Source organism: Drosophila kikkawai, chromosome 3L, assembly GCF_030179895.1.
Source record: "Drosophila kikkawai strain 14028-0561.14 chromosome 3L, DkikHiC1v2, whole genome shotgun sequence".
NCBI classification, from domain to species: Eukaryota; Metazoa; Arthropoda; class Insecta; order Diptera; family Drosophilidae; genus Drosophila; species Drosophila kikkawai.
In genome coordinates this window covers 8,442,243-8,466,222 of record NC_091730.1, presented here as the reverse complement: position 1 = coordinate 8,466,222, position 23,980 = coordinate 8,442,243, and the positions used below count along the sequence as shown (strand labels likewise).

The window sequence follows — 23,980 nt, the reverse complement described above, 5'->3', positions numbered from 1 at the left end:
TGATCCACGGGATGAAGGCACTGGAAGAAATATTGGTATACAATTTATAATAATTGAAATTAGCAGAGAAAAACTAAAAAATTTAGGAAAATGTATTGAAGCTTAGGTAAGCTCTTATAGCCTCTTAGAAAAATTTTAATAAATATGTCTGCCAACTTTCAGCAAATCTGTTGTTATATATTAATCATAAAATATTATATAACATCTTATTTAAAATGTACTGTAATTCCTTTTACGAAAATCCTAAACATTTTTTCCTCGTGTAAAGTCTTTTCGTCTTCTGTTTGAGTCTCCGTCTGAGTTTAAGTTTAAGTTTGAGTTTGAGTCTGGGCTGCATTTGAATATGAAAAACGTGGTGCGTTGTTGTTACTGGTGTCATTGGAATGCGAGGAATGCAGTTTTCCCCCGACTCAGGCCTCAGTCTCAGCCCCAACTCAGCTTGGTCTTGGCTCAACTCCACCCCCTTTCGGCTCTTTGTTATCAGCTGCAGAGCCCTCATCTGCTTCTAATGCCAGATGCAGCATTACACTGGGGAAAATAAAGACATTTGTCGTTACATAAAATACATAAAAAATTAAAAATAAAGCTTTATCATCTTAGAAATATATTGAAAGATATTTCAATATATCAATTAGATTACTTTCCCTTGCAGCTGCTGACTTTATACCCCAGTGCAGGGAGTGTTCTTAAGCTAAATCGGTTATATAGTGGCCAGGCGGTTGTCTGGAGTGGCTAATCTGCAGCATCTGCATACAAAGAGACCAAGGAAAGAGAGCAGACAAAGGCAAGGCTAATTTTTGCCGAATACGGTTGCACCAACCAACCTACCATCATCATCATCAGCTGCCGCCCCTTGTGCATTTTCCTGCCCCACCCCCTTATTTACCATGGAAATCCCAGACCCAGTCCAACGTCCATTTTCATGCAAGAACGCGGAAGAATGACTCAAGAACTGTGCACAATAATTCGAAAATAAATGCTGAGGAAAGCAAAGCAAAAGGAGAAATCCGAAGGGAATATCTAGGCGATAGGGGATATACTCTCTAGACATGGAAATCCTAAACTTATTTCGCTATTAAACCTCAAACATGGCAGTCTCTTTGATCTGACACAAATTCCAACATCTAATAATTTCAGTTTTAACTTAATTTTTAGGATTTTTAGGATAAGTGCCATTAACTATGGAAATCTGATCTGTTTTACCAATAAACACATCTTTATTTAGGTAATAATGTTCAGGGAAAAGGAATATATTTCTAATAGTCGTTTGATTGTTGTATAATGTGAATATTTATTATTGAGTCAAAAGTTTAATAATCTCTTCAAAACTCAGAAAAAATGTGTATTTAAAAAGTAGAATTTCACCTGCAGAAGACTTTGTAAGCTTTAAATATTTTTATACAAATAAATCTGCATAAGAATATATTTTTAAATATTAGTAGAATATTTTTTAATATATTTCAAAATATTTGTATTAAATATAAATAAAGGCCACTTAGCAATTTTATGTAAATATTTATTATTTCCTATTAAAAAAGAATTTATATAATTAACAGTTTATTAGCCAATTGTAGTTTAATTACCTTTTTATTGGGAAACGTTAAACTTGAATTATATTTAATGAGTTTAAAATAATGTTAAAGCCACCCGAGACTCGGTGAGGGCATGGAAAAGTGCTCATCGTTTGCATCTTCTGCACATGCAATGCCAACTTGGACGGATGCGGATATATGTATCTTTCTGTTGTTGCTATGCATTTATTGTGTGTGTTGTTGTGCTTTGGTCTAGACCTGATCAACCACTGTTGAGCTGGAAGGTTGTCTGCCGACTGGCACTGTTGCCAGGAGCGGATCGGATCGGAACGGATGGAAGCCACCAGAGCCGGAGCCACCTTGGATCTTGGATGATATGGCATGGCATGGTATGGCCAGCGACGACGACGACTATCAATCAAAACATCAACAGCAGCACGGCGATCGGGAAAAGCTGAGTAGGGGAAAGAGGAAAAATGCTGAGGCTGGTCTAAGTTTAGCCCGCCTTTTCCTCAGATGCTCAGATGCTGATGTATCCATAGAATAGACGACAGACACACACTCACACACCCGAATCCGTGATGCTGATCTAACTGTCTGTGACAAATTTTATTTCTGTAGCGGATCTGTCTGCGTTTCCCTCGGCCTTCCTCCCTTCTCTCGGCCGCGGGAAAAATCTAATGTCACTTCGCAGCATATTTAAAAGCACATAAAGATGTTTTAGACAAAAATAAAAATCGAAACTTCTCAGCATCGTCTGCTGCCGCTGCTGCTGCTGACCGACGACGAAGCCGCAATGATTACACTGAAGAAAAAACAGTCAGGGAATTTTCTGATTGTTTTAAATTTTGGTATGTGAGGAGGATTTAATCAACACAAAGGGTTTCAGTGTAGTTTAGATAATTTTAAATTTTAGGCTAAATAAGACTCTAAGTTCTTGTAATTTATAAGATGCTAACATTTTGGAAACTAATATTATCTGTTTGATAAGTACATAATTTATCTACATACCAAATTTCGTATCGCTTACATTTACAGATCCTGAGATTTATAAGAATTTTATTGTCTATCATAAGGTTCTCATATGATCTAAAAGATTTCCATCTCTCATTATATTCATTATAAATGCTATATATACATCATAAAATTATTTAAAAAATCTTAAAATTTCCTTAATTATCCCAATTTTCGCTCAGTGCCTTGGGCTCTAGCTCGCCCTCTCTGCTGCTGCTGGGCCTGTGCTTCCTGCAGACCAAAACATGCTCGAAAATAGCTGGCCAGACGTTAATGTCGCTATGGTAATGGTGGCGCTACGTCGGCCAGGGCTTCCTCTTGTACCAGGGCTGAACTTCCGCCGGATGTTGTCCTTGAGGATTGATTGCAGTACAGTAAAAATCGCCGCTGCCTACTTTTAGGCGCCGCCGGAAGTGGAGTGCATATGGACAGGGATTCAAGTATTCCTCCTCCAAATATGTAAATATATGACTCACTTTGATGGTTATATTATGTGGCTGCAGCCCTGGTCGCCGATATTCGCACACAAATTAAACATTGTCTGGCGGCCGCCTCTGACCGACATCGACATCAACGTCTCGTTCTGGCAATTCTTTCGCGACGCTTTCTTTGAGTAATGGACAGAATTCGCTGAATACGCATATACGCATGTGGACAGACGAGGGCAAGGGAATAGGGCTAAGAAATAATATAGAAATTAAAGTCATAAATTTCAAAAAAAGCTTGCAGATTATTATTACAAAAGTTTTTTTAACTTCTAATTAATTGTTAATCCCAAAATTTTAAATACTTGGAACTCATTTTGATTTGCCTACTCAAACCCCTATTTCCTTGACCCCTACTGTGATGCGAATGCGAATTTGAGTTAGGGGAAAGGGGGGTATGGGTATGGGGAAGCGACTCTTACCTCGTATTTTACCGCACTGCGTCGGCCGATGGAAGATGGGAGATGGACACGGGACACGGGACATGGCTATATGCATACATACATACCAGATCTTTCTCAAATTCAAATTCAGATTCACTTGCCCACAAAATTAGAAATTTAAAGCAAGCGAATGGCACACAGCAACAGCAACAATAATAAAAAAAAAAAATAGCAGCAGCAGTTTTCAGTTTCTAAAAGTAGCGAAAAAAGGGAAAACTTCAGGGATTCTTCACTATGAAATATAAATTTTTTAATTTAATTTAAGTTATTTTAATTTTAAGTTACTTAGTGAGAATAAATTAAAGTACTTCCCAAGCTTTACTTGGTCTTTCATAACAATTTGAAAATCTAAAAAATATATCTAATAATGGTCAAGTTCTTACTTTTTATTTATGTTGAATATTAACCTTTATTTTATATATTTTTCAATCATTATTTTTAGTGGTTCCTGTTATTGTGGCTCTTCTGTATCTGAAAATAAAACCAAACAGGAGAATCCTACAAGGCAAACAAATGTTCGTTGCCTTTCCCTTTGCAATCTCTCTGTTCCCCCCGGAAAAAGAAGATTTATTTAAAGTTCTTCAGGGGGCGCTTGGCCATTACTCGAAATGCTTTCTTTTTTTCTACTTTATTTTTTATTTTTTTTTTTTTGGCTCTCCGAGAGCATTGTCTGGGAATGCCCAACCGATCCCATCGCCTCCGAATCACCATTGCCCAGTGGTCCTCGGTCGGTGCAGGAATGCAGCGACTTTAGGCAGCAAAAACTGAAGTGGCAGATGTAGGAGGCATATTTTTGGGCAGTGTATATACAGAAAAAGAAAGTATAAATGAAATTCTTTAGATAATAATTGAATTATTTCTTTTTAGAAGTAAAAAAGCAAAGCTATTTTTAATATAAATAAAATAATAGTCTTTAAGCTTAATTTAAATATTTTTTAATATTTTAAAAACAATATCTACTATATAAAATGTAAGCCTGCACTTAGGGATCAACTCCCAGCCACATTTTCCATCTCTGGCTGACTGACAGACCAAGATTCCTCTGCTGTTGTGGCACATATGCATTCCATTCATCCCATATGGGGGGGATGATGGTGTTCGTGGAGGAACACGAACAAGAACTAGAACTATGGCCCAATCATTACAACTCAATCATCGGTCGAAAATAGCAAATTTCTCTCAAGATTCCAAACCATTTCCGTTATTTTTGGAAGCCATCGGAGGGGTCGTCCATCCAAATCCCGGAAGAGGGAGCCGATTCTCTGGTCACCCCCCCAAGACTCACACTCATTCCTTAGCTGAGAGATCTCTTGGTGATTTAGGAACACCGAATCCAAAGGGGGGGAAAAGGTGAAAATCCAGAAGGAGAAGGAATGTTCTATTTTGGGCATACCGGAACTGAGGAGGGAAGATTCCGATTGATGTGCTGCCCCATGCTCTTCCGCCTGGCCGTCTTCGGAAAATGGAATTCTCCTCGGTGGGCGTTGGAGCCAAATTTTTTTCTGGTGTTATAAAATCCAGCGAAATGGTAATAGATCCGGGTGTTTATGACCCAAAAGACTGTGTCATCTGGAAATGTTATCTAAAAATAATAAAAGAGTGCCAGCTTAATGATGTGTTTTCCGAAATAGTTTGATTTCTTAAATAAATATAAAAAGTAGGTTACAAAATGTGTATATTTATTAATAAAACCCTAATTAAAAATGGCCATTGTCAAGCCCTAAAAGAAAACAATTAAAACCGAATGTACCTTTATCACATTCATTTTGAACATTAGAAAATTGAACAATAACTTTGAGGCGACTTAATTATAATCCCTAAAGCGGAGTAGCACCACCCCAGAGTATTATGTTTCACTCCGGGCTGAACACGGGAACCAACTCGGTTCCCATCACAGAGTCACAAGGCGTATGTTTATTGGCGAAAAAAGGGCCAAAAAAGGGGTTGGGCCCTGTTGATCTTTGCCGATTTCCTGTCCTGCCCGATCGCACGTAATTGGGTGTCCCGCTAAAAAAGTCATAATCACCTGTCCATCCTTTATCACGACAAACCCGTACAGACACCTTGGGAAACCGATTCGAATCGTACAGAACCGAACCGAGCCGAACCAAAGCGAAGCCAAGCGGTTGCCCAGAGCTCAAAACGCCGTAAAGCGATTTTTATGCACCGAGTGCATCGGAGACCTCTGGCTCAGAGCGGAGGGAAAAGCAGAACAGAACAGAACCGAACAGAAAACCGAACAAAACAGAAAGACCAAAGACAAATTCCTGCGTTTTTCCAGGAATTCACTCAATAAACTCAAACAAAACCCAAACATTTAACAAACGAGCCCCAGCCACAGCCCCATCCCGACGACAACGACGACGACGACGACCGCGACGGCGAAGATGCTGACCAAGACGGAAGACGAGGATGGGGTACACTGTAACAAATAATTGTTTAAAAAACATAACAAATCAACTAGTTTGAGATCTTAAATTGCTTTATTTGAATGTTATTTGTGGCATACTTTCAGGCACTATTTTAAAGAGGTTTTAAGAAAGCTATGAAATATAGGGAAACTGGAAAACCCTTTAATGTTTAGAAAATCTTTAAATATATTTTTAAAATCCTAGTAATTATCGTGATTTTTTATTTATTTTACCCCATATCAAGTCTTTAAGTTTATTTTCCGTGCACAAACCGATAGCCAGGGCCCTGGGTAGGAGGGTTTAGACGATGAGGAGACGACGATGCGAAGCGCTGAGCAAAACACAAAATAAACCAAAAAGCTGGCAAAGGAATTTCAAACAAGAACACCAGCATAGTGCTATTGCACTCCCAGAAGTTGGAAGTGAAGCGGTCATAGCGTACAGTGGAGTATATATGGCATTTGGAGAGTATATCAGTTCGGGAAAAAACTCTGTAAATATCTTAAGAAGTATATGACTGTTGCCAATTACTTGCTTTTTGGGCATATTACAAAATCTCAAGAAGACCTGAAATATTACAATCCTTTAAATCAATATTGATCAAGTTTTAAATTTAATAATTTTTGGAAAAATCAAAGTTTAAGGCAAACATAACTAATCCCATGTATTTTCCCCTAGAACCCCTAGTTTAAGTTTGGTCTAGGACACACATTTGTACATATTCATTAGGCTCTCCCAGCTACCTAATGACCTCTGGTTTCCAATAATTTGAGACTTCTGCTGGCAGCTACTCCAATTGCCAAAGCTCTGGTGTCAGTTTGTGGTGCAGTGCCAAAAAGGAGATGCGATGGCAATGGCACAGGTAGAGTGCCGACCATCATGGTGGAGCAGGAGAAGGTGGCTTTGGTCATTCTAGTGGGCGAGCACAGAACGCTGGATGGGAATCCAAGCCGGGGAGGCAGGAGGCAGGAGGCAGTGGCCGTCTGGCTGCATTCCAAGTCACACAGGAGAGGCCCAACAGCACCGAAACCCAAGAGCAGAAAGAAGTGGAAGCAGTAGAAGCAGCCAAACCTAATCCGACGACGACGACTCCAACTCCGACTCCCGACTCCGATGAGATGAGGAGTTGTCGTGCCAGGAGAAACAGGAGAAGCTGGGAGCAACACAAGAATCAGCTTCTCTACACTGAAAAAGTGAAAGTTGGGACTTTTAATAAATATTAAACAAATCAAGATTCTTATAAACAATTATTAAGGATTTGAAATCAATTTCAAATAAGCTTAAAAATTTGATTTAAAACATTTAAAGCTTTAGATAAACTTATGTATATTATATTATTGAGAAACATGCTTAATTTTTTAACATTTAAAATTTAAATAAACCATTTTGATAACCATTATTTATCACCAAACAACATTTTATTCACAGTGTGTTGACGATGGCGCTGCTGGTGCGGTACTTTTGCTTCTGCTGCCGCTTCTAAAAACTCCTCTAAAAATTATTTATTAACATGGTAGAAATTCGCAAACAGGTTAAAACGACCAATCAAAACAACAAGAACAACAAACTGAAAAAGCGGCGGCAGCCAAAGACCCAAAGTGCAGATAATATTAAAAGGCAGTCAGGCAGCCAGCCGAAGTTGGAGTTGGAGTTGGAGCGAGTGGCATGGAGGAGGACGAGGCGCATGGGGAGCATGAGGAGACTGAGGGGGTGGAGGAGCTTTTGGCCCCGACTACTACCAACCAAGACCAGACACATTTCGAAAAGGGCCAACACGAAATTCCAGGGGAGTCGTTGACTTGCCGCCTCCGGTTGGTTACTTTTCTTGGGAAAGTTTTTGTTGAAAGTTGGACAGTAACTGAATTTTGCCGTTTTTGTTTTTTTTTTTTTCTTCTGTTTTCCAAAAGTGTTTATGTGTGTGTGTTTTTTTTATTTTCTGCAACTTCCAAAGCAGCCAAGTTGGGCTTGGGGGCGCGATAAGGTGGCGTAGAGCAGAGCAAACAAGCTTTGTAGGTGGCGGACGGTAATGTAATCAATGGAGTTGCACCTCCAGGAGGGTCTCGGGTCCGACACAACAGTTGCTCAGAGTAGGGGAAAGGTGTCTGGGTCTCGGCTGATGGTTAAGGGGATTTGCATTCAGCGGGTTCTGCCGTTTATGTAAAGTTAACACCAGTTTTGAGTGTCCATTTAGGTGAGTATTCAATTAATTTTAGTTTTAATACGGTAGAGTGCATTTTATTGCCTCTGATTATATTAAAAACAATTTTATTTCTTTAAAAAAAAAAAATAATAATAATAAAAGTGTACTAATTCTTACAAAATCTACTCCACATTAATAACTAAAATATATACAAACACAATTGGTATAAGGTTTTGTATTCAATAATTGCTTATAATGGCATAATCAATTTCTATAGAGGCCATTTTTCGGAAATTCCCTTTCCTGGTAGACTCTCAGTTATGCCAATAAAATATGCGGCTTTGCACAAAATAAAAAAAAAGAACTGCCAAGAAATAAGAAAGGAAACAAACAGGCAAGCTGGACAGGCGGAATGTGAGGAATTTTGGGACCCGACCCTCGCCCTTCCATAGAAATTCGACCTCAAGGCTGGCTTTGTAGTCAGTGCCAAATTGTGATTTATTTATAGCGAAAATGAGTGGAATTGCAACAAGTTTATGGAAGGATGTTGAAAGATTTATGAATAGAAGTCAGAAACATATGCTTTAAGCTATGGCTCACAATAAGAGGGTACTTACAAAGGCCAATATAAATATAAAAAGAGTCTGGTGCTTATTGAAATACATTACATTAAGTTCTAAAAGTTTTTTCGTTAACAATAATTTTATTATAAACTTAATTCAATTTAGTTTACAATTTATATTTAAAATTGAAAATATATATTAAGTATATGTTTGTAATTTTAATGTAATTTTAAGTATTTAAGTAACTAAACAAATGGCAATTTAAATTTCGCGCAAGTCTGTCATGAAACCGCCATTTTGTTTACCGATAATTATCGAAATGGCGTAGGTATTGTGTAGTGGCGCCCTCTGTTCGCTTTGGACTGCAAATAATTTAGCTGCCATAAAGTCTGTATAGATGGCGTATTTGTCGACAGCACTGAAAACAACTAAAGACATTTTAAAATAAAATTATAAATTATTAAATATAAAAAAAGAACAAATAAATACTATTAAAAATTAACTTATAATAAATAATTTGAAAATTGCTTTAATCTAGCAAAGTGTCGCCACCTCTTAGGTTTTTGCTGCTTGCGCGCGCATTTTAAATTAACACAAAAACAAACAGAAGCCGTGATAAGAGACATGATCTTATCTCTTATAATAATGTTTGCATATCAGGCTAATCACTGCAGATTGCAAATCGATATACCAATATCAATGGCAGTAACCAGAGATAACCGCCCCGAGGGTCCACGATAATAGATATAGAAATTAACACAATTGTGTGTGCGCCGATGCTCCGAGGTCCAAACCGATCCGAACCGAGCGGCAGCTGCCTGCGAGAGCTGATAATGAGCCGGATCGACTTTCGTACAAAACAATAACAGAACGCCACTAGCTCACGTAGTACGCCGGCAGTTCTCGGTCACCAAACAACGACGACAGTTGAGATTCAATAGCCCCCCCCATCCGAGATGCGCAGCCTCAGTCGCTTTCGCCTGATCACCTTTGACGTGACCAATACGCTTCTCCAATTCCGGACAACGCCCGGCAAGCAGTATGGCGAGATTGGTGCCCTCTTTGGCGCCCGCTGCGACAACAATGAGCTGGCCAAGAATTTCAAGGCCAACTGGTACAAGATGAACCGGGATTATCCCAATTTCGGACGGGAAACAGAGCCACAGATCGAGTGGCAGCAGTGGTGGCGTAAGCTGATAGCAGGTGAGGGCCTCTGGTCTAGTGTTTGTCTTCACAGCCCGGCCAGCCGGGTGATAAACAATTTTAGCTTGTTCCAAAGTGCAACTAATAAATGTTGTTGTTATCCGTCGTCTTGGCAAGCCTAAAATGTATTTTTTATGGAAATTTAAAAGCTCTAATAATTGGAAAATTAATCTTTCAAATACTATTCAAATTATCTTCAAAAAACATAAAGAGGCTTATCTCCTTTGGCCGCAATCGACCTTAAACCAAATTTAATATATGTACCTTGCAAATTGGTGGTAATCTGGAATAAAGCTGACCTTGGTTTATTTTAAGATTTAAATAGGGAATCTAAATTTACGTAACTCTCTCTTTACAGGCACCTTTGCGGACAGCGGAGCCGCCATACCCGATGACAAGCTGCACAACTTCTCCAATCATCTGATTGAGCTCTACAAGACCTCCATTTGCTGGCAGCCCTGCAATGGCAGCGTTGAGCTACTGCAGCAGCTACGCAAGGAGTTCAAACCGGATAAGTGTAAGCTGGGCGTGATAGCCAACTTTGATCCGCGTCTGCCGGCACTGCTCCAAAACACCAAGCTGGATCAGTATCTGGACTTTGCCCTGACCTCGTACGAGGTCAAGGCGGAGAAGCCCTCGGCAGAGATCTTTCACCAGGCCATGGAGAAGGCGGGCCTGAAGAATCTCCAGCCGGAGGAGTGTCTTCATATAGGCGATGGACCCACCACCGATTATCTAGCCGCCAAGGAGCTGGGCTGGCACTCGGCCCTGGTGCACGAGAAGAGCTATGCTTATTTGGTGAGGAAGTACGGTGAGGATATCGATCGCGATCATGTCTTTCCCAGTCTCTACGATTTTCACAAAAAGATCACGGACGGGACAGTGGTCTGGTGAGCCAATTGTAAATATATTAAACTAGTAAAAGCCAAAGAATTCTACGTTTCCTGATTTGACGGAGGAGCAACTGCAGCTGGAACGGGGGCCATGAAAATATCTCCATAGGGATTATGCGGTTTCTGGCTCTCTCGGTCGTACTGAGAGCCAATTGCCCAGAGCGATTCCAGGTCGTATTCCTCGCGAGCCTTGGGCGAAAATATGTGCAAAGCTATGTTGCCTGAAATTAACGAATGAAAAGAGTTATTTAATAGAATTCTTGTTAGGATTTTAGGGAGCGTAACTCCCTTGATACTAACCCAAATCCATGGCCATCCAGTCCCGACTCTTATCACCCTCAATGCGCGGCAGAATGTCGCTTTTGTTCCGCTTAATCTTGAACATGCGACGCACAAACTCCGCCGTGGACAGCATGTGGCGGTAGCTCCTTCCACTGCACACAACCAGATGATCCACATATTTCAGCTCCTCGGGCACATAGCACACGAATATGTCGTCTACGTTCTCTTTCCGCAACAGCTCCACCAAGTCCTCAATATCGAACACACCGCGAACACCACCTGTCAAAGAAAAGCGTTGAGTCCTCCTACTTTAGGTGTTAGATCTTCTACCGCTTACGCTTTAGGTTTAAGCCATAGTACTGATCCTGCTGCTCATCGGGTTCACTTGGAAGCTGCTGCTCCTGGTAGCGTGCCTCCTCCACATCAAAGATCTCTGTGGCTTCATCATCGCGGAATATCTTATATTTGCTCTGCACGACGCCGCCCGGCACATTCTGGAAGGGATTGGTGGGCTTTTCCTCGGCCTTGGCGGCTGGGGTTTTTGGCTCCGGCTTGGAGAACTCGTGGTGGAAGCAGCGCAGCACGGGAACACTGAGGCGCTGATCGCGGACCAAGCGGAACACGCGGGTAATCATTTTATTTTAGTTTAATTAATTAAGTAACAATATTAGTGAGGGCTGCTGCACGATAACATTTCCGATAACAAATATTAGAAAATTGGAACTGCCAGACTGGGCGAGGAAATTGCAGCGCCGCTTTTAAAACCTTTTGAGTTTTCAAGCCATTTTCCTGAAAAGCACACAAAAAATCGTGAAAAAGTGCTTAAAAAAGTCGTTTTAACGAACGCTGCCAGGTTTGCTGCAATACTGGCAATCCAAAGCAACTACACCCATCTGAAAATTTAAAATAATGCAATTTTCGCCATTAACGCTAAATTCAATGCACAAATAAATAATTAGTTTATTAATAATAAATAATATATGGTTAAAAACAAAGTTTATTAATAGCTTCCACCACTGGCTCAAACGATGGCATTGGGAGTGAGTCCAACTCCTCCTTGGCCAGCTCCTGCTTAGCCTTATTGGTGGCGAGCGTGACATTAAAGGCCTCCAGCTCGTTTTTAGCTTCCTTCAGTTTTTTCTCCACCTCATCGCAGCGGGCATTTCGAGCCTGCAGATCCTCCTCCTGATACCGTTCAGCCGAGGTCATGATCTCTTCATTGCGAGCCTCCAAGTCCGCCAGTTTCTGCGACAATGTCTCGCACACCTTCTGCTGCTCCTCCAGCTGGACCCGCAGCGCCAAGTCCTTTTCCAGCAGCTGCTGCTGATGCTGCAGCAAGGCGTCCAACTTGGTCTTGTGGCTGACTTCCAGTTTGGAGCGGTGCTGCCTCAAGGCGGCCAACTCCGAATTTAGAGACTCAACACGCTTGTATATTTTGATTTCCTCGCCCGCTAAGGTTTCCTTTTGCTGCTCCAGCTGCTGACGCCGCTCGTCCGTGAGACGACGCTGGTGCTGCAGAAGCTTGCCCAGCACCTCCAGACACTGAACACGTTCGTCGATGTCCGACAGTGTAGGCTGCAGCGGCAGGGCTAGGTTCAATTGCTGGCCGCCGTCTCGCTTCAATTGGCAGATCACAGAGTCTATGGTCAGTTTATGGACATTCCGGTTGTAGGCCACCACCGAGTCCAGTTGCTTTTGCTTGGCCCGGGCCAGCATCACCTGCTGGTTGAGCTCCGCGTCCGAGACGTTCTCCACCTGTCGTTCGTACGCCTTGGAATGGTTCACCAGGTCGCTGGCTTGCGTCTGCAGCTCCTTGAGCTGCTTAATGTTGTACTTTTGGTTCTTCACGTTCTGCTGCAGACGTCGCTCGTACTCCACCTGACGCTCGAACTCTGTCTGGTATTCATTGGCCTTGGCGGTTAACTTGGCGTTATGGTCCATTTGGTGGGCCAGTTCCTTCTGGCTGGCAGCCAAGTCTTTGGCCAAGAGATCCTGCTCCTGTGTAAGCTGCTTCAGTTGGTTTAGATTCCCGTTATCGCTGCTTAGCTGCTCTTTAAGTTTCAGATTCTTCACTTGCAGGTTGTTGATCTCCTGCTCCAGGGCTTGCAGGTTCTCCAGATCGTACTTCTTGGATAGTATCAGCTCGCTGGTCTTGGTCTTCATCTTGTCCTCCTCCTCGGTCTTCTCCTGATCCCACAGAACGATGCATGGCCGGCAGGCGGCAAAGAGCAGGCCGTTCAGCTCCTCGTCCAGCTGCAGAGCCTGTTGAACTTGCGTGGTGGACATCACGGAGATTGACTCGCTGGCCACGCTGTGCTGATACGAGGTGTCTGTGAACGAAAATTCAGTGTCCAGCTCCTCCGAGGATGGCGCAAAGTCCATAAGGAAGTCCAATAAGACAATCACATGGCCGAACGAGTGCTGCGTAGTCGGCGACATAAGCCACGATTTACCCATCTGGTGAGGATAATTCAGCTTCTGCATGGCGGCCGTAATGTCCTCTACATGGTTGTGGCCCACGGTTACCCGATTGCCGAAGATTTGGTGGAAAAAGTGATTAATTATGCCCACAAACTCCTTGATGGTCATTTGGCGCAGACTGTTGATCCTGTTGATGTCCAGGCTGTGGGTTGGGTTGCTGGACACGTCGCGCAGGTACGCGAAGATTTGCTGCGACCTCTCGGCCACCCACTTCTTGTCCGAGTGGAGGGCCACCGCACGCTCCACGGAGGAGAACATGGGGCGTCGCAGACTGGGCTTGGGGGTCACCGCCATCTGGCTGGCCCGATCTCGATCCAAGTACAGGGGCTGCGAAATACGGCTCTGCGATGGTCTCAGGTTCAACTTCTGGTGGGATTTGGGAGTCGGTGTGACTCCGCTGCGCATGGTGGATCTTTGTTGGCGTCTGTCGGCCACGCTGTTGTCCTCCAGAGCACTCTCGCGAAACTCGCTGGTCCGCCGGGGCATGTGGTGCGACATTGTGAACGTTGAATCGTCTTCAATTGAAAATTTATATAATTTTGCGCGTTATTTTGACTTGGCTTCGACTTGAAGTTGGCTGCGGTAGGGATGCAAAAACTGGCTATCGATGTTTTTGCATCACCAAATTACCAATTAGCCGATAACGATAGCATTTGAGCGCCCACAGTGCTGCCAGACAAAGTTTTACATGTAGAATGTTAAATGTAAGTAAAACAGTCTGGTACTTTTGGTCGCTGGGACTCAAAAGTCTGGCAACGCTGGTAGCGGGGACTCAAAAGTCTGGCAACTCTGGTAGCTGGGACTCAAAAGTCTGGCAACGCTGGTAGCTGGGACTCAAAAGTCTGGCAACGCTTTATGTTCCAGCTACCAGCGTTGCCAGACTTTTCGGTCCCAGCTACCAGCGTTGCCAGACTTTTGAGTCCCCGCTACCAGCGTTGCCAGACTTTTGAGTCCCAGCGACCAAAAGTACCAGACTGTTTTACTTACATTTAACATTCTACATGTAAAACTTTGTTTTGACATTTTGCCTTGATTCAGAGTGACCAGGGGGAAGATATCGAAAAATATCAATTAAAAATATCGCGATTTCGATATTTGGGCCAAAATTCACAAGTCGGTGCCATCTCAAACGTCAACGCCGTGATTAACTCCAAATTAAAAGTTATTAAATCGCAAGCAAAACGCAGGAAACAGTGCACAATGAGTGATCAGAAAACGAGTGGGTCGTCGCCGGCGGCGATTTCGGTGGACAATGCGGCCGCCCGACAGAAAATCGAGGCGGAATACCACAGTAAAAAGCCTGTGTGGCCGCGCTACTACAAGGTAAATGACAACAACAACTACAACGACCCGTCGGGACTGCAATTGCAATGAAAAACGACAATGTGCGAAGGCGGAAAATGCCAGGACTTGAAGCGATACACCCACATACGCACGCACGCACACCTTTCGGCTGCTCCTGCTTTTGGATTTCCACGAAAATGTGATGAGTGCGCAAAAGGCTTCTGCAGATGCCTCCACCACCAATACACGCACAGCGGGACTCTCAGCCGTAGGTGTGTGTGTGTGTGTTTGTGAGCGTGTTCGTGTATATTTCGGTGTATTTGTGTGGGCCCCACTGTGTTCTTGTTCTCGCCGTTGTTGTTGTTGTTGTTCCTCTTGCTGGCTTATAAGTGGTCACCAGCCAGGCTTTGGCCGAAAAAAAAACAAAAATAATGTACCAACAGATTCTCACCAACACCGAAACACACTCGCATGCACACATGCACACCGAGTCTCGCTCACCTGCTGCACTTTACTTTGCATTCTCACATACACGGAGCGACTCTTGTATGTATTTGGCATATTTATGCTCGCTCGCTCGGTCGGTCGCCTACCTTTCCCCAAAAAGCGATTTCCTTTGACTATCGCTAGAGCGTACCTCTTCCGCGAATTCGTTTGGCAGAATAAAATTGGATAGAATTCCTGGGAATGCTGTTTGTTGTGATTGCGGCGCTTCTCCAGCTCCCCCCTTGCCAACCCCCTATCGACTTGGGGGAAAAAAAACCAAAATAAATCGCCGAGGGGTGACAGTGGCTGCCACTTAAGAACTACACAAACACAATCACACACACAGGCGCACAGAGGAGACTCACGCACACAGGGGCACAAAGGGCATGCGTCTGGTTTTTTGAGTCTCGCTTTGGGTTTCTTGTTGCCTGTCGGTATCCTCCTCCTTCACCGCTCTCTTCCTCTTCCTCTGCCTCTTCATCTTCATCCGAGCTGGGTTGGCTGGCTGGCAGTTTCTGCTTTATAGCCAGTTCCGGCGAACTGTGTCTTTAGCTGCTCCTCCTCCTCCTCCTCAGCTGCCACCTCCTCCTGCGTCTTGTTCCATTTGCCACTCACTTGAATTGGGATTTCACGGAATTTCACTCCGCAGTTAGGATGACAGTGTGCGTTGCGTTGCGTTGTGTATCTTGGTTTTCGGACCGCTCCGCTCTGGCCTGGCATCGCATCCTTTGTGCCCGTTCGTCGCCGTTGCCGAGGATAATCTAATTTTCCAACAAAACTGAGGAAGAGGAGTCTGTTTGCTCACAATTAAATGTCGCTTTTGGCTTGGAAAATTTTCTGTGCACAGGTATTTCTATTGAAGTTGGAGCAGACCAAGGGTTGTTATGTTGAATTTCCTGGGATGTTCTTGAAAAAGTACCTCTTAGTTAACCCATAAAACATAGTATATCCCACTATCTCCTTAATTACATTTTAGAGGCTTAAAGCAGGAATTTCACAACACCGTTTTCGACCTAACTCAATAGTTCTTCAACAAGTTGTTGAAATGAATCATTGTTGCGGTTGCTACAGTGGAACTTCCGTATGTTTAACACTTTGTTTCAGTAGCGTTATATTAGTTTTGTATTTATTTTCAAGAATTTTAAAACATTGCTTTTTAAAAAGAATATATTCTATATATTCTTAATAAGGTTAATATTAAAGTGGAAAAAATAAGGAATTTTTCCGTTGAAACGCTTAAACCTACCATAATGCAATTCAAAGAATTTTATAAATGATCAAGAGACTTTCTTAAGAATTGAAATATTTAAAAATTCTTAAGAATATTGATTAAAGCTAAACCGTAATCCATATATTTAAATTAATTAAAAATATTTTTATAATTTCACTTAGCTATGTTTCACTGCAATGACGCATTGGGGATAGGTTTTGTTTTGTTATGCTTTTTGCGCACTTGAATGTGTAATCATTTCCATCGAACGCACTCCCGTTAGCGGGTCTTCTCATCCAAGCCACCATCCCCTCATGCTTATCAGTTTACACCTAGCTTCTTCTGTGGATCTCCATCCTGCCCACTCCAAACTCGCTCTATTCCGTTCCGTTCTATTATGACAACCTCCTCTTTTGCGCAATTATGCTCGGCGGCCTGCATGCAATGTTTTTGTTATTATTCTTCAAGCGCTGCAATGCAAAGCGAAATAATCAAACTGTTTGCATGACACGCTTTGGAAATTCAAGCCCCCAAGTTGATGATGATGATCCGCTGCTCCACTCACTCACCTTGCAGAAGATTTCACCATACAGCTTAGAAGGGTCACCTGGATAACCACAGAGCATAAAATAACATAGCAGTTTGCCAGTTGGGGAAATATGATATTACTTAGGAGCTGAGTAGGTGAATGAAGAACCATTTGTTGGTTGGGATTGTAATTATTTTAGCTTGGATAAAAAAAAGTTAATACAAATATTCATATAAAAGTGTATTATTTCCTTGGGTTCATTAAGTAAAGAAAGCGTGCTAACTGTTCTTATCTCACATATTAAGTAATGGGAAATAAACTAGAGTAATCCCCCTTTTCCAAACAAAAACACCAAAGAACATAACAAAGCTCTTCTTATCAGTTTGAAAATATTTGAATTAAATACCCGAGAATGCCCCAGAATATAATCTATAAATATTTTCACGTGACAAGCTAATAAATAATCCACACACGTCAAATAATTGATAGCAAGATTTCTATGGAATCTGCTAAATTCTATTCAGGTTTACTTTCCATTTCCAAAGAATAATTATAAATTATTGTGATTGGGGAGAAGGGCAATCCACAGATCGCAAAGAATTGCCAAATAACATTTCTCTTTAAATTTCCCGCCTTATCAGACATTGCCCCTTGACAAAGATTTCGTCTTTGGAGATTGCGTAAGAAGTCGCCTGTTGCGGGTGATTTCATAACAAAGACGAGAAGCGTCGTCCAATATTATTTGCATTTTCGAACTCTGCAACTGACTGTGTCTCTGTGTGATTCACTTTTGAATCATGACGGAACACTGACAATTAACAACTGATTTTTTAATCAACGAAAGCTGCTGCAATATCAGCAGGAGAAACAGTATAAAACCCGGCTTTTGATCGCTGTTACTCATCCTTTACTAAGCATGTGATTCAATATATCCGGTGGCCAAAATCTGAGCTTGAGGAGTAACTGTCATCGTGTCAGATTTGGCGCCATTGACCTTGTTGGGTGTTCGGTTCGGTTCGGTTAGGTTCGATTGTCCGTGGCCATTATACAGCTGTGCCAGCAATTATACATACATTCGGCTGATAATGCCGGCAACAACGGCAACGGTCATGCCCAAGATAATGCCATTAACGACAGCCAGCGGACGGCGTTGCTGCTTGGCTAATTAGTCACGCCCGGTTTGCCAGCTGGGTGGTGTTGGGCTTGGGTTCACTCCCATCGAGGAACAACCCAGGTTCCTCTGCCGCCGTAGGTTTGGCAACCCACTTACCTACCTCCGGGAAAAGCTACAAAAGAAACCCGTCGTGTGAGTGGGGACAGGTGGCGGTGGTGGTGGTGAGTCAGGGTCGAAAATGGGGCAACCCCCAATGACAAAAAGGCCTTCGATTTCATAGAAAATGTTATCCTCTGCAATTGGTATTTCTCAGCGTGTGGGAAAATTATTGGAAATTATAATAATGCGTAGAATTTGCCACCTCAGAGTAGAGGGGCCTACTCATAAGCAAATATTTCCCTTACGACTTGTTTACGGCGAATTTCTGCTAAAGTCAGCCAAATAATATGTTTTCTTAAGCAGAATTTAGAAATGTCATTGGTTATATCTTATTTCCGGAGAACATAAATGATGTATTAGTAAAGCATTCCTTATGGATGGTTTTGTGGGAGTGTGTTATCTTATTTTTAGGCCTATGCCTATATTTGTAAACAAAAATCGGTGTGGAATGCGATGAGTCATGCTTGATTTGTTACATTTATATTTGTATTTAAATGCTATTGACTTAAAGCTTCTTAAGGTATTAGTATCCAAGATATAAATAATGAAATATATCGCACTTTATCGTCCAAATAGATTAATCGTTTTTTTTTTAATTAGGCAATAAATACATTGCGTTAAATATTCAGAATCTATTTTTTAATTATAATTTGTGCTCGTATTCCCCAAATTCCGAAATTTGGTATTCTGGATTCCAATGGGTGATCTAAATCCATATATCGATTTTAATCGATTATAATCGATATCCTTGTATTTTAAAGAAATTTGTTCATTGAAAATCGATTTATTTTCAGATCTACGTCAAATTATCTATATTAATCGAACAGTATATGAAAAAAGTTTATTTAATTTTTTTATCAAACCGAATATCGATTTGTAAAAATATCAAATTTTTCCTTAGTGCTTTTCCTAATCAGCACTTTTAGACGCCTTTTAAAGCGTATTTCCAGCGAACTTAATTCCCAGAATGAATAAACTTTTAAGTAGCCTGTTAATGGGTCATTTGTTTCAAAGTTTCCTTTTCCTAGAACTGTCTGATTAAAAACTATACACTCGCCGTTTTGCATTGATATTTTGCTTAAATAAATTCACAACAAATTCACATTCATTGTCAACAAATTTGTACTGATAAGTGCCAGAAATCGCTGGCTTATGCCGTTGGGTCTCTATCAGTTTCATTAATTGAGCTGCTTTCGCTTGGACTAATGACCTTTCTTTCAATTCCAGGAAATTTGTGAGAAATGCGATAGAGAGGCGAAGGAGCAACAGTTCAGCACTTCGGAATCGGAACGCCACCAGAACCGCGGCCTGAATCGTTATCGGGATGTGAATCCATACGATCATTCGCGCATCGTCTTAAAGCGCGGCAGCGTTGACTACATTAATGCCAATCTGGTTAAGGTGGGTCAAGTATAAATGGCTTGTCAATCTGAAATTCCCATTTACATTTTTGCCCGTTGTCTCCCCCGCATTTCAGATGGAGCGCGCCGCTCGTCAGTATATATTGACACAGGGACCCCTGGAGGATACAGTGGGTCACTTCTGGCTAATGGTCTGGGAGCAGGCGTCCAGCGCCATTCTGATGCTCAACAAGCTGATGGAGAAGAAGCAGATCAAGTGCCACCTGTACTGGCCCAACGAACTGGGAGCAGACAAGGCTTTGAAGCTACCGCATGTCAAGCTCACCGTGGAGCTGGTGCGCTGCGAAACCTACCAGAACTTTGTGCGGCGGTGGTTCAAGTGAGTCGAAGCTTAGCCTATAAATAATAGAGCTGGGGAAAAGTAGATGTCAACATTGATTACATCGATCCTTCTATTTTTGTCGATTTATTAATTTGGTTTTGAAATAATCGATATACCTGAAACTGTAAATAAGATAGTTTTTGTCTACAAGAATCAGTGGTAAATGATTAATTTGTTTATTTTTAATATATTTAGGATTTTTTTTGTGTTATCGAACTATTATTATTTTTTTTTTTTTATGTTTTTGAACCATTTTTTTAATTTATAGACATTTTATTTAATTTTTTTATACGATCTTATTGATTTAAAAATAATCAATTATATTTTCGACTGAAGTTCGATTTTTTATTCGATTTTAATTTTTTTTTTTTAAGTTTTTGAACGTTTAATTTTGTTTGTGTTATGTTATTTAACCTTCATTTTTCATTATTTAATTCGTAGAAATTTATTTCTTTTTTTTAATATTTATCTCGTTGATTTCAAAAATAAACAATTCAGTTTTCGATTTAAACGATGTTATTTTCTAAATAATCGATATAATCGTTGCATTCAGAATCGATTTGTTTCCAGCTTAAATAAATAATAACTGAATAATTGTGAATAATATTAATTACAACTAATCATTTGCAGATTAACCGATCTCGAAACGCAGCAGAGCCGCGAAGTGTTGCAGTTTCACTACACAACATGGCCAGACTTTGGCATACCCGGCTCGCCGGATGCATTCCTCAAGTTCTTGCAGCAAGTCCGCGACTCGGGCTGCCTCAGCCGCGACGTGGGACCGGCGGTGGTGCACTGCAGTGCCGGCATAGGAAGATCGGGTACCTTTTGCCTGGTGGACTGCTGCCTGGTGCTGATCGATCAGTATGGCGAATGCAATGTGTCCAAGGTGCTGTGCGAGCTGCGCAGCTATCGCATGGGTTTGATTCAGACCGCCGACCAGCTGGACTTCTCCTACCAGGCCATCATCGAGGGCATACAGAAGCTGCACGATCCCGTATGTATTGGAAGACGTTTAAGGAGTTCCGCTGTCAAGCGGCGCCGTTTGCAATGATGAAGAAAAAACAAGAATGGGGGTGTCACGGCAATCTATAGAGACTGTCACCGTATTAGTTTCTAGAGATTTCATTCGCTAGTCTTTTATGGTTTAATGTTTTCTTCAAGCAAAAACAATCTGTGATCAAAGGGGTCGTCGGTCACCCTTTCTTACTGTTATTAACAAGTTATTCTATTCCAAAATGCGTTAATAAATTACTAAAATTTAATACTTTAAAAACCTAAATTTATTTTGCCATTACCCCTGATGCATTGAAGCAGGAGATGACATTGCTTTTCGGTTGGTAGAGATTTCTGTGGCACACCTGTGGCCTTGGCACGAAACTAATCATATTTGTGTACTCTAACTTGTAACTTTCTCAGACCTTCCTCGACGCTGAGGAGCCGACAATCAGCAATGACACAGACTCTAATCACACACTGGACGAGCTCCCGCCACCGCTGCCGCCGCGCGTTCAATCGCTCATCCTGCCACTGGCCCCCAACTCTGGCGGCGTCCTCTCGCTGGATATGCGCGCTGCCCAGGCCAATGGTGCAGCGGCGGCTGGAGATTTTATCGGTGAGCTGAGCAGCAAGGATGCCCTGAACAACATCATCAATCATCCGCACGACATCATACGCGATTGCGAGGTGGCCGATCGCCTGCGACCCTTGCCGCCGCTGCCCTCGGTTAGGAATGCCAACGATTCGGATAGCGATGAGGAGGACGACGACGATGACGACGACTACTCGCTGGAAGACATCGAGGACGATGACGAGGATGTGGAGGAGGAGGAATACGAGACGATTAACAACGACAATCACGATACGGAGCCTGTGAATGGACATGTGCCCATCCCAACAACGACGACGACACAGGCCGACGATGTGAATGCCAACAATGAGAAGCCAGCGCCAGTCGCTGAACAGATCAGCAAGGCCAATGGCATCGATACAATTCCAGGCCAGCAGCTACCAGCCAGGTAATAAAAATCCTTAAATTCATATTACAAACCTTTCATCATCAATTTGCTTTCATTTTTTAGTCCCGAAAACGAGCTGAAGCGGCGGAAACGCAACGAGTATCAGGCCAGTCTGGAGCAGAAGGTCAACGACATTAAAAGGAAGCAAAGGGAGAGCGAGGATAGCCAGGTGGCGGCAAAGAAACGAAGGTCATTACTCACATATATTGCCGCTGGTGTTGTGGTGGGCGTTATCTGCGCGTACGCATACACAAAGCTAGGTTAAGTGACCCCGCCGTAGCCACTAAGTAGTAGTCGTAGCGACTTAACTGTCGTAGCAATAGCTGTATTATGACGTATTTAGTTGCCGGTAGGATTTCCTGATCGATCCGATCCGATCCATCCATCCCCACATCTAATGTGTGGGACGAGTGTTGGATGTGATGGAGGAGGCAGCGATGATACAAGATGCATAAATATTAGGGAATTTTTATATATATATAAACGAAGAAAAGAAAAGAAAAAGAAACAAGAACACGCAACCTTAAACTAATCGATAAATCGGGTAGAAATCACGACAAAAAGTAGATTTTGCGCAATAGACTGACACTTTTAGAACAAATTTATATTTTCTACACTCTGAAAAAAAAATGATGATTAACCGATCGACGAAATGCAAATATTCTTCAACCCAGCTCGCTCGCTATGCAATAAAGTTTTGATCATGAAATATAACAAAAATTCCCTCCCCCACACACATACACACGCTTCACTTGTTGTTGTACAGCAATTTCTTATAGCATATTTTTATGTGTATTTATTTATGATGAACGAAAGAAACGAAAACACACACACACTTGTTGAACGAAAAAATATAAAGTTTGCAGCACAATGTGCCAAAATTGGAGAATTGTATGAAAGAAAGTGTCTCTATAATCTTACTTTGCAACGCCCCATACGCTCCTTCCGCTGATTATAATCAAGAATTGTTGCTAATACAGCAATTACTGGCATTGTTTAAAGCAATAATATAGCACAACATGCACCTATACCTCGTTTAAGTCATTTGAAGGAGTTCGATAATCAAAAAACGTTTCATTTTATGCGTGTTTTTGTGTGTTTAAAACCATCTGGAAATCAAAAATAAAGTGATTGTTTTCAAAATTATAACCTTGGACTTGGTTAATTGATTTGAACAGAAGCTTTAGCCAAGCTAAGCGAAGTATAGGTGTTTAATTTAATTGCATTTTGTATTTAAAACCGCGGGGGGAAAACAAAAGCGGGAAACTATTCAATGGTTTTCCCCCTTAGAAGAGTAAGTGTGTAGCCCATAGACCTAATAATATCCCCCCCAAAAAACATATTTATAAGAGATTGCGACAAGGATTATTTTTTATATGTGTAAACCACATTTTAGAGGAAAAACAAAAATTCAAGAAAGCAACCACAAAAACGATGAAATCGGATGAGAGCGAAGAAGGACGGACGCAATGATAACTTATAAACGAAAAATGCATATTTATATTAATTATATTTAACAGTAAACGTAACATGAACAATACCTATATAGTAATGCCCTAGTTAACTGAACGTTTGGCTAAGTACACCACACACCATACACTGAAACAAATCAAAGCAAAACACACACAAACCAACCACACACTTTATATATTTCAATATATATATAAAGGGAAGTGCGAGGAGAAAACGAAAGAAAGTATTCAAATAAAGCTATTCATTTAAGAAACGAAAGGGTTGAATTTCTTACTGCTGCCATTCCATATAACATGTTTTTTCCATCTTTCTCTGTTTTCAGACGACACAAAAAGTCCAAGACTTAGTAACACCAAACACAGCCCATCCACCCCAGTCCAGCACCAACACAAAGCCACTAATTTAACATATCATTTCGCATTATTTGTAGCTTTTATTGCCTAAATAAATACTTGTTAACTACCAACACTGATTTCAAATTTTTGCGCTTACTTTCCGATAAGCTGCCTGCCTATCG

General features: G+C 41.6%; 4 protein-coding genes across 5 annotated transcripts; 2 read left to right on the top strand and 2 right to left on the bottom strand.

Moving 5' to 3' along the window:
• Positions 1-9,460: 9,460 nt before the first annotated feature.
• On the top strand, positions 9,461-10,685 carry Reg-2 (Rhythmically expressed gene 2). Its single transcript, XM_017175616.3, has 2 exons — positions 9,461-9,791; positions 10,150-10,685. Exons 1-2 carry the CDS (start codon positions 9,545-9,547, stop codon positions 10,683-10,685), a joined length of 783 nt encoding a protein of 260 aa, XP_017031105.1. The 5' UTR covers positions 9,461-9,544.
• Positions 10,678-11,674, bottom strand: RsfS312 (ribosomal silencing factor RsfS-like protein, 312). The gene is made up of 3 exons (XM_017175629.3): positions 11,304-11,674; positions 10,985-11,245; positions 10,678-10,905 (listed from the first exon to the last, which is right to left on the bottom strand). The coding sequence occupies exons 1-3, from the start codon at positions 11,599-11,601 to the stop codon at positions 10,727-10,729; spliced, it is 738 nt and encodes a 245-aa protein (XP_017031118.1). The 5' UTR covers positions 11,602-11,674; the 3' UTR covers positions 10,678-10,726.
• Positions 11,675-11,901: 227 nt separating this feature from the next.
• Positions 11,902-16,014, bottom strand: Ndc80 (kinetochore protein Ndc80). Its single transcript, XM_017175587.2, has 2 exons — positions 15,587-16,014; positions 11,902-13,962 (listed from the first exon to the last, which is right to left on the bottom strand). Exons 1-2 carry the CDS (start codon positions 15,702-15,704, stop codon positions 11,951-11,953), a joined length of 2,130 nt encoding a protein of 709 aa, XP_017031076.2. The 5' UTR covers positions 15,705-16,014; the 3' UTR covers positions 11,902-11,950.
• Positions 14,547-23,929, top strand: Ptp61F (Protein tyrosine phosphatase 61F). 2 transcript variants are annotated; one of them, XM_017175340.2, is made up of 7 exons: positions 14,547-14,770; positions 19,457-19,630; positions 19,707-19,969; positions 20,603-20,969; positions 21,392-21,990; positions 22,054-22,179; positions 23,786-23,929. In XM_017175340.2, the coding sequence occupies exons 1-7, from the start codon at positions 14,648-14,650 to the stop codon at positions 23,808-23,810; spliced, it is 1,677 nt and encodes a 558-aa protein (XP_017030829.1). In that variant the 5' UTR covers positions 14,547-14,647; the 3' UTR covers positions 23,811-23,929. The 2 variants fall into 2 exon arrangements, with proteins under 2 accessions (XP_017030829.1, XP_017030821.1); XM_017175332.3 differs by lacking the exon at positions 23,786-23,929 and having other exon boundaries at positions 14,548-14,770; positions 22,054-23,721.
• The last annotated feature ends 51 nt before the right edge of the window (positions 23,930-23,980 follow it).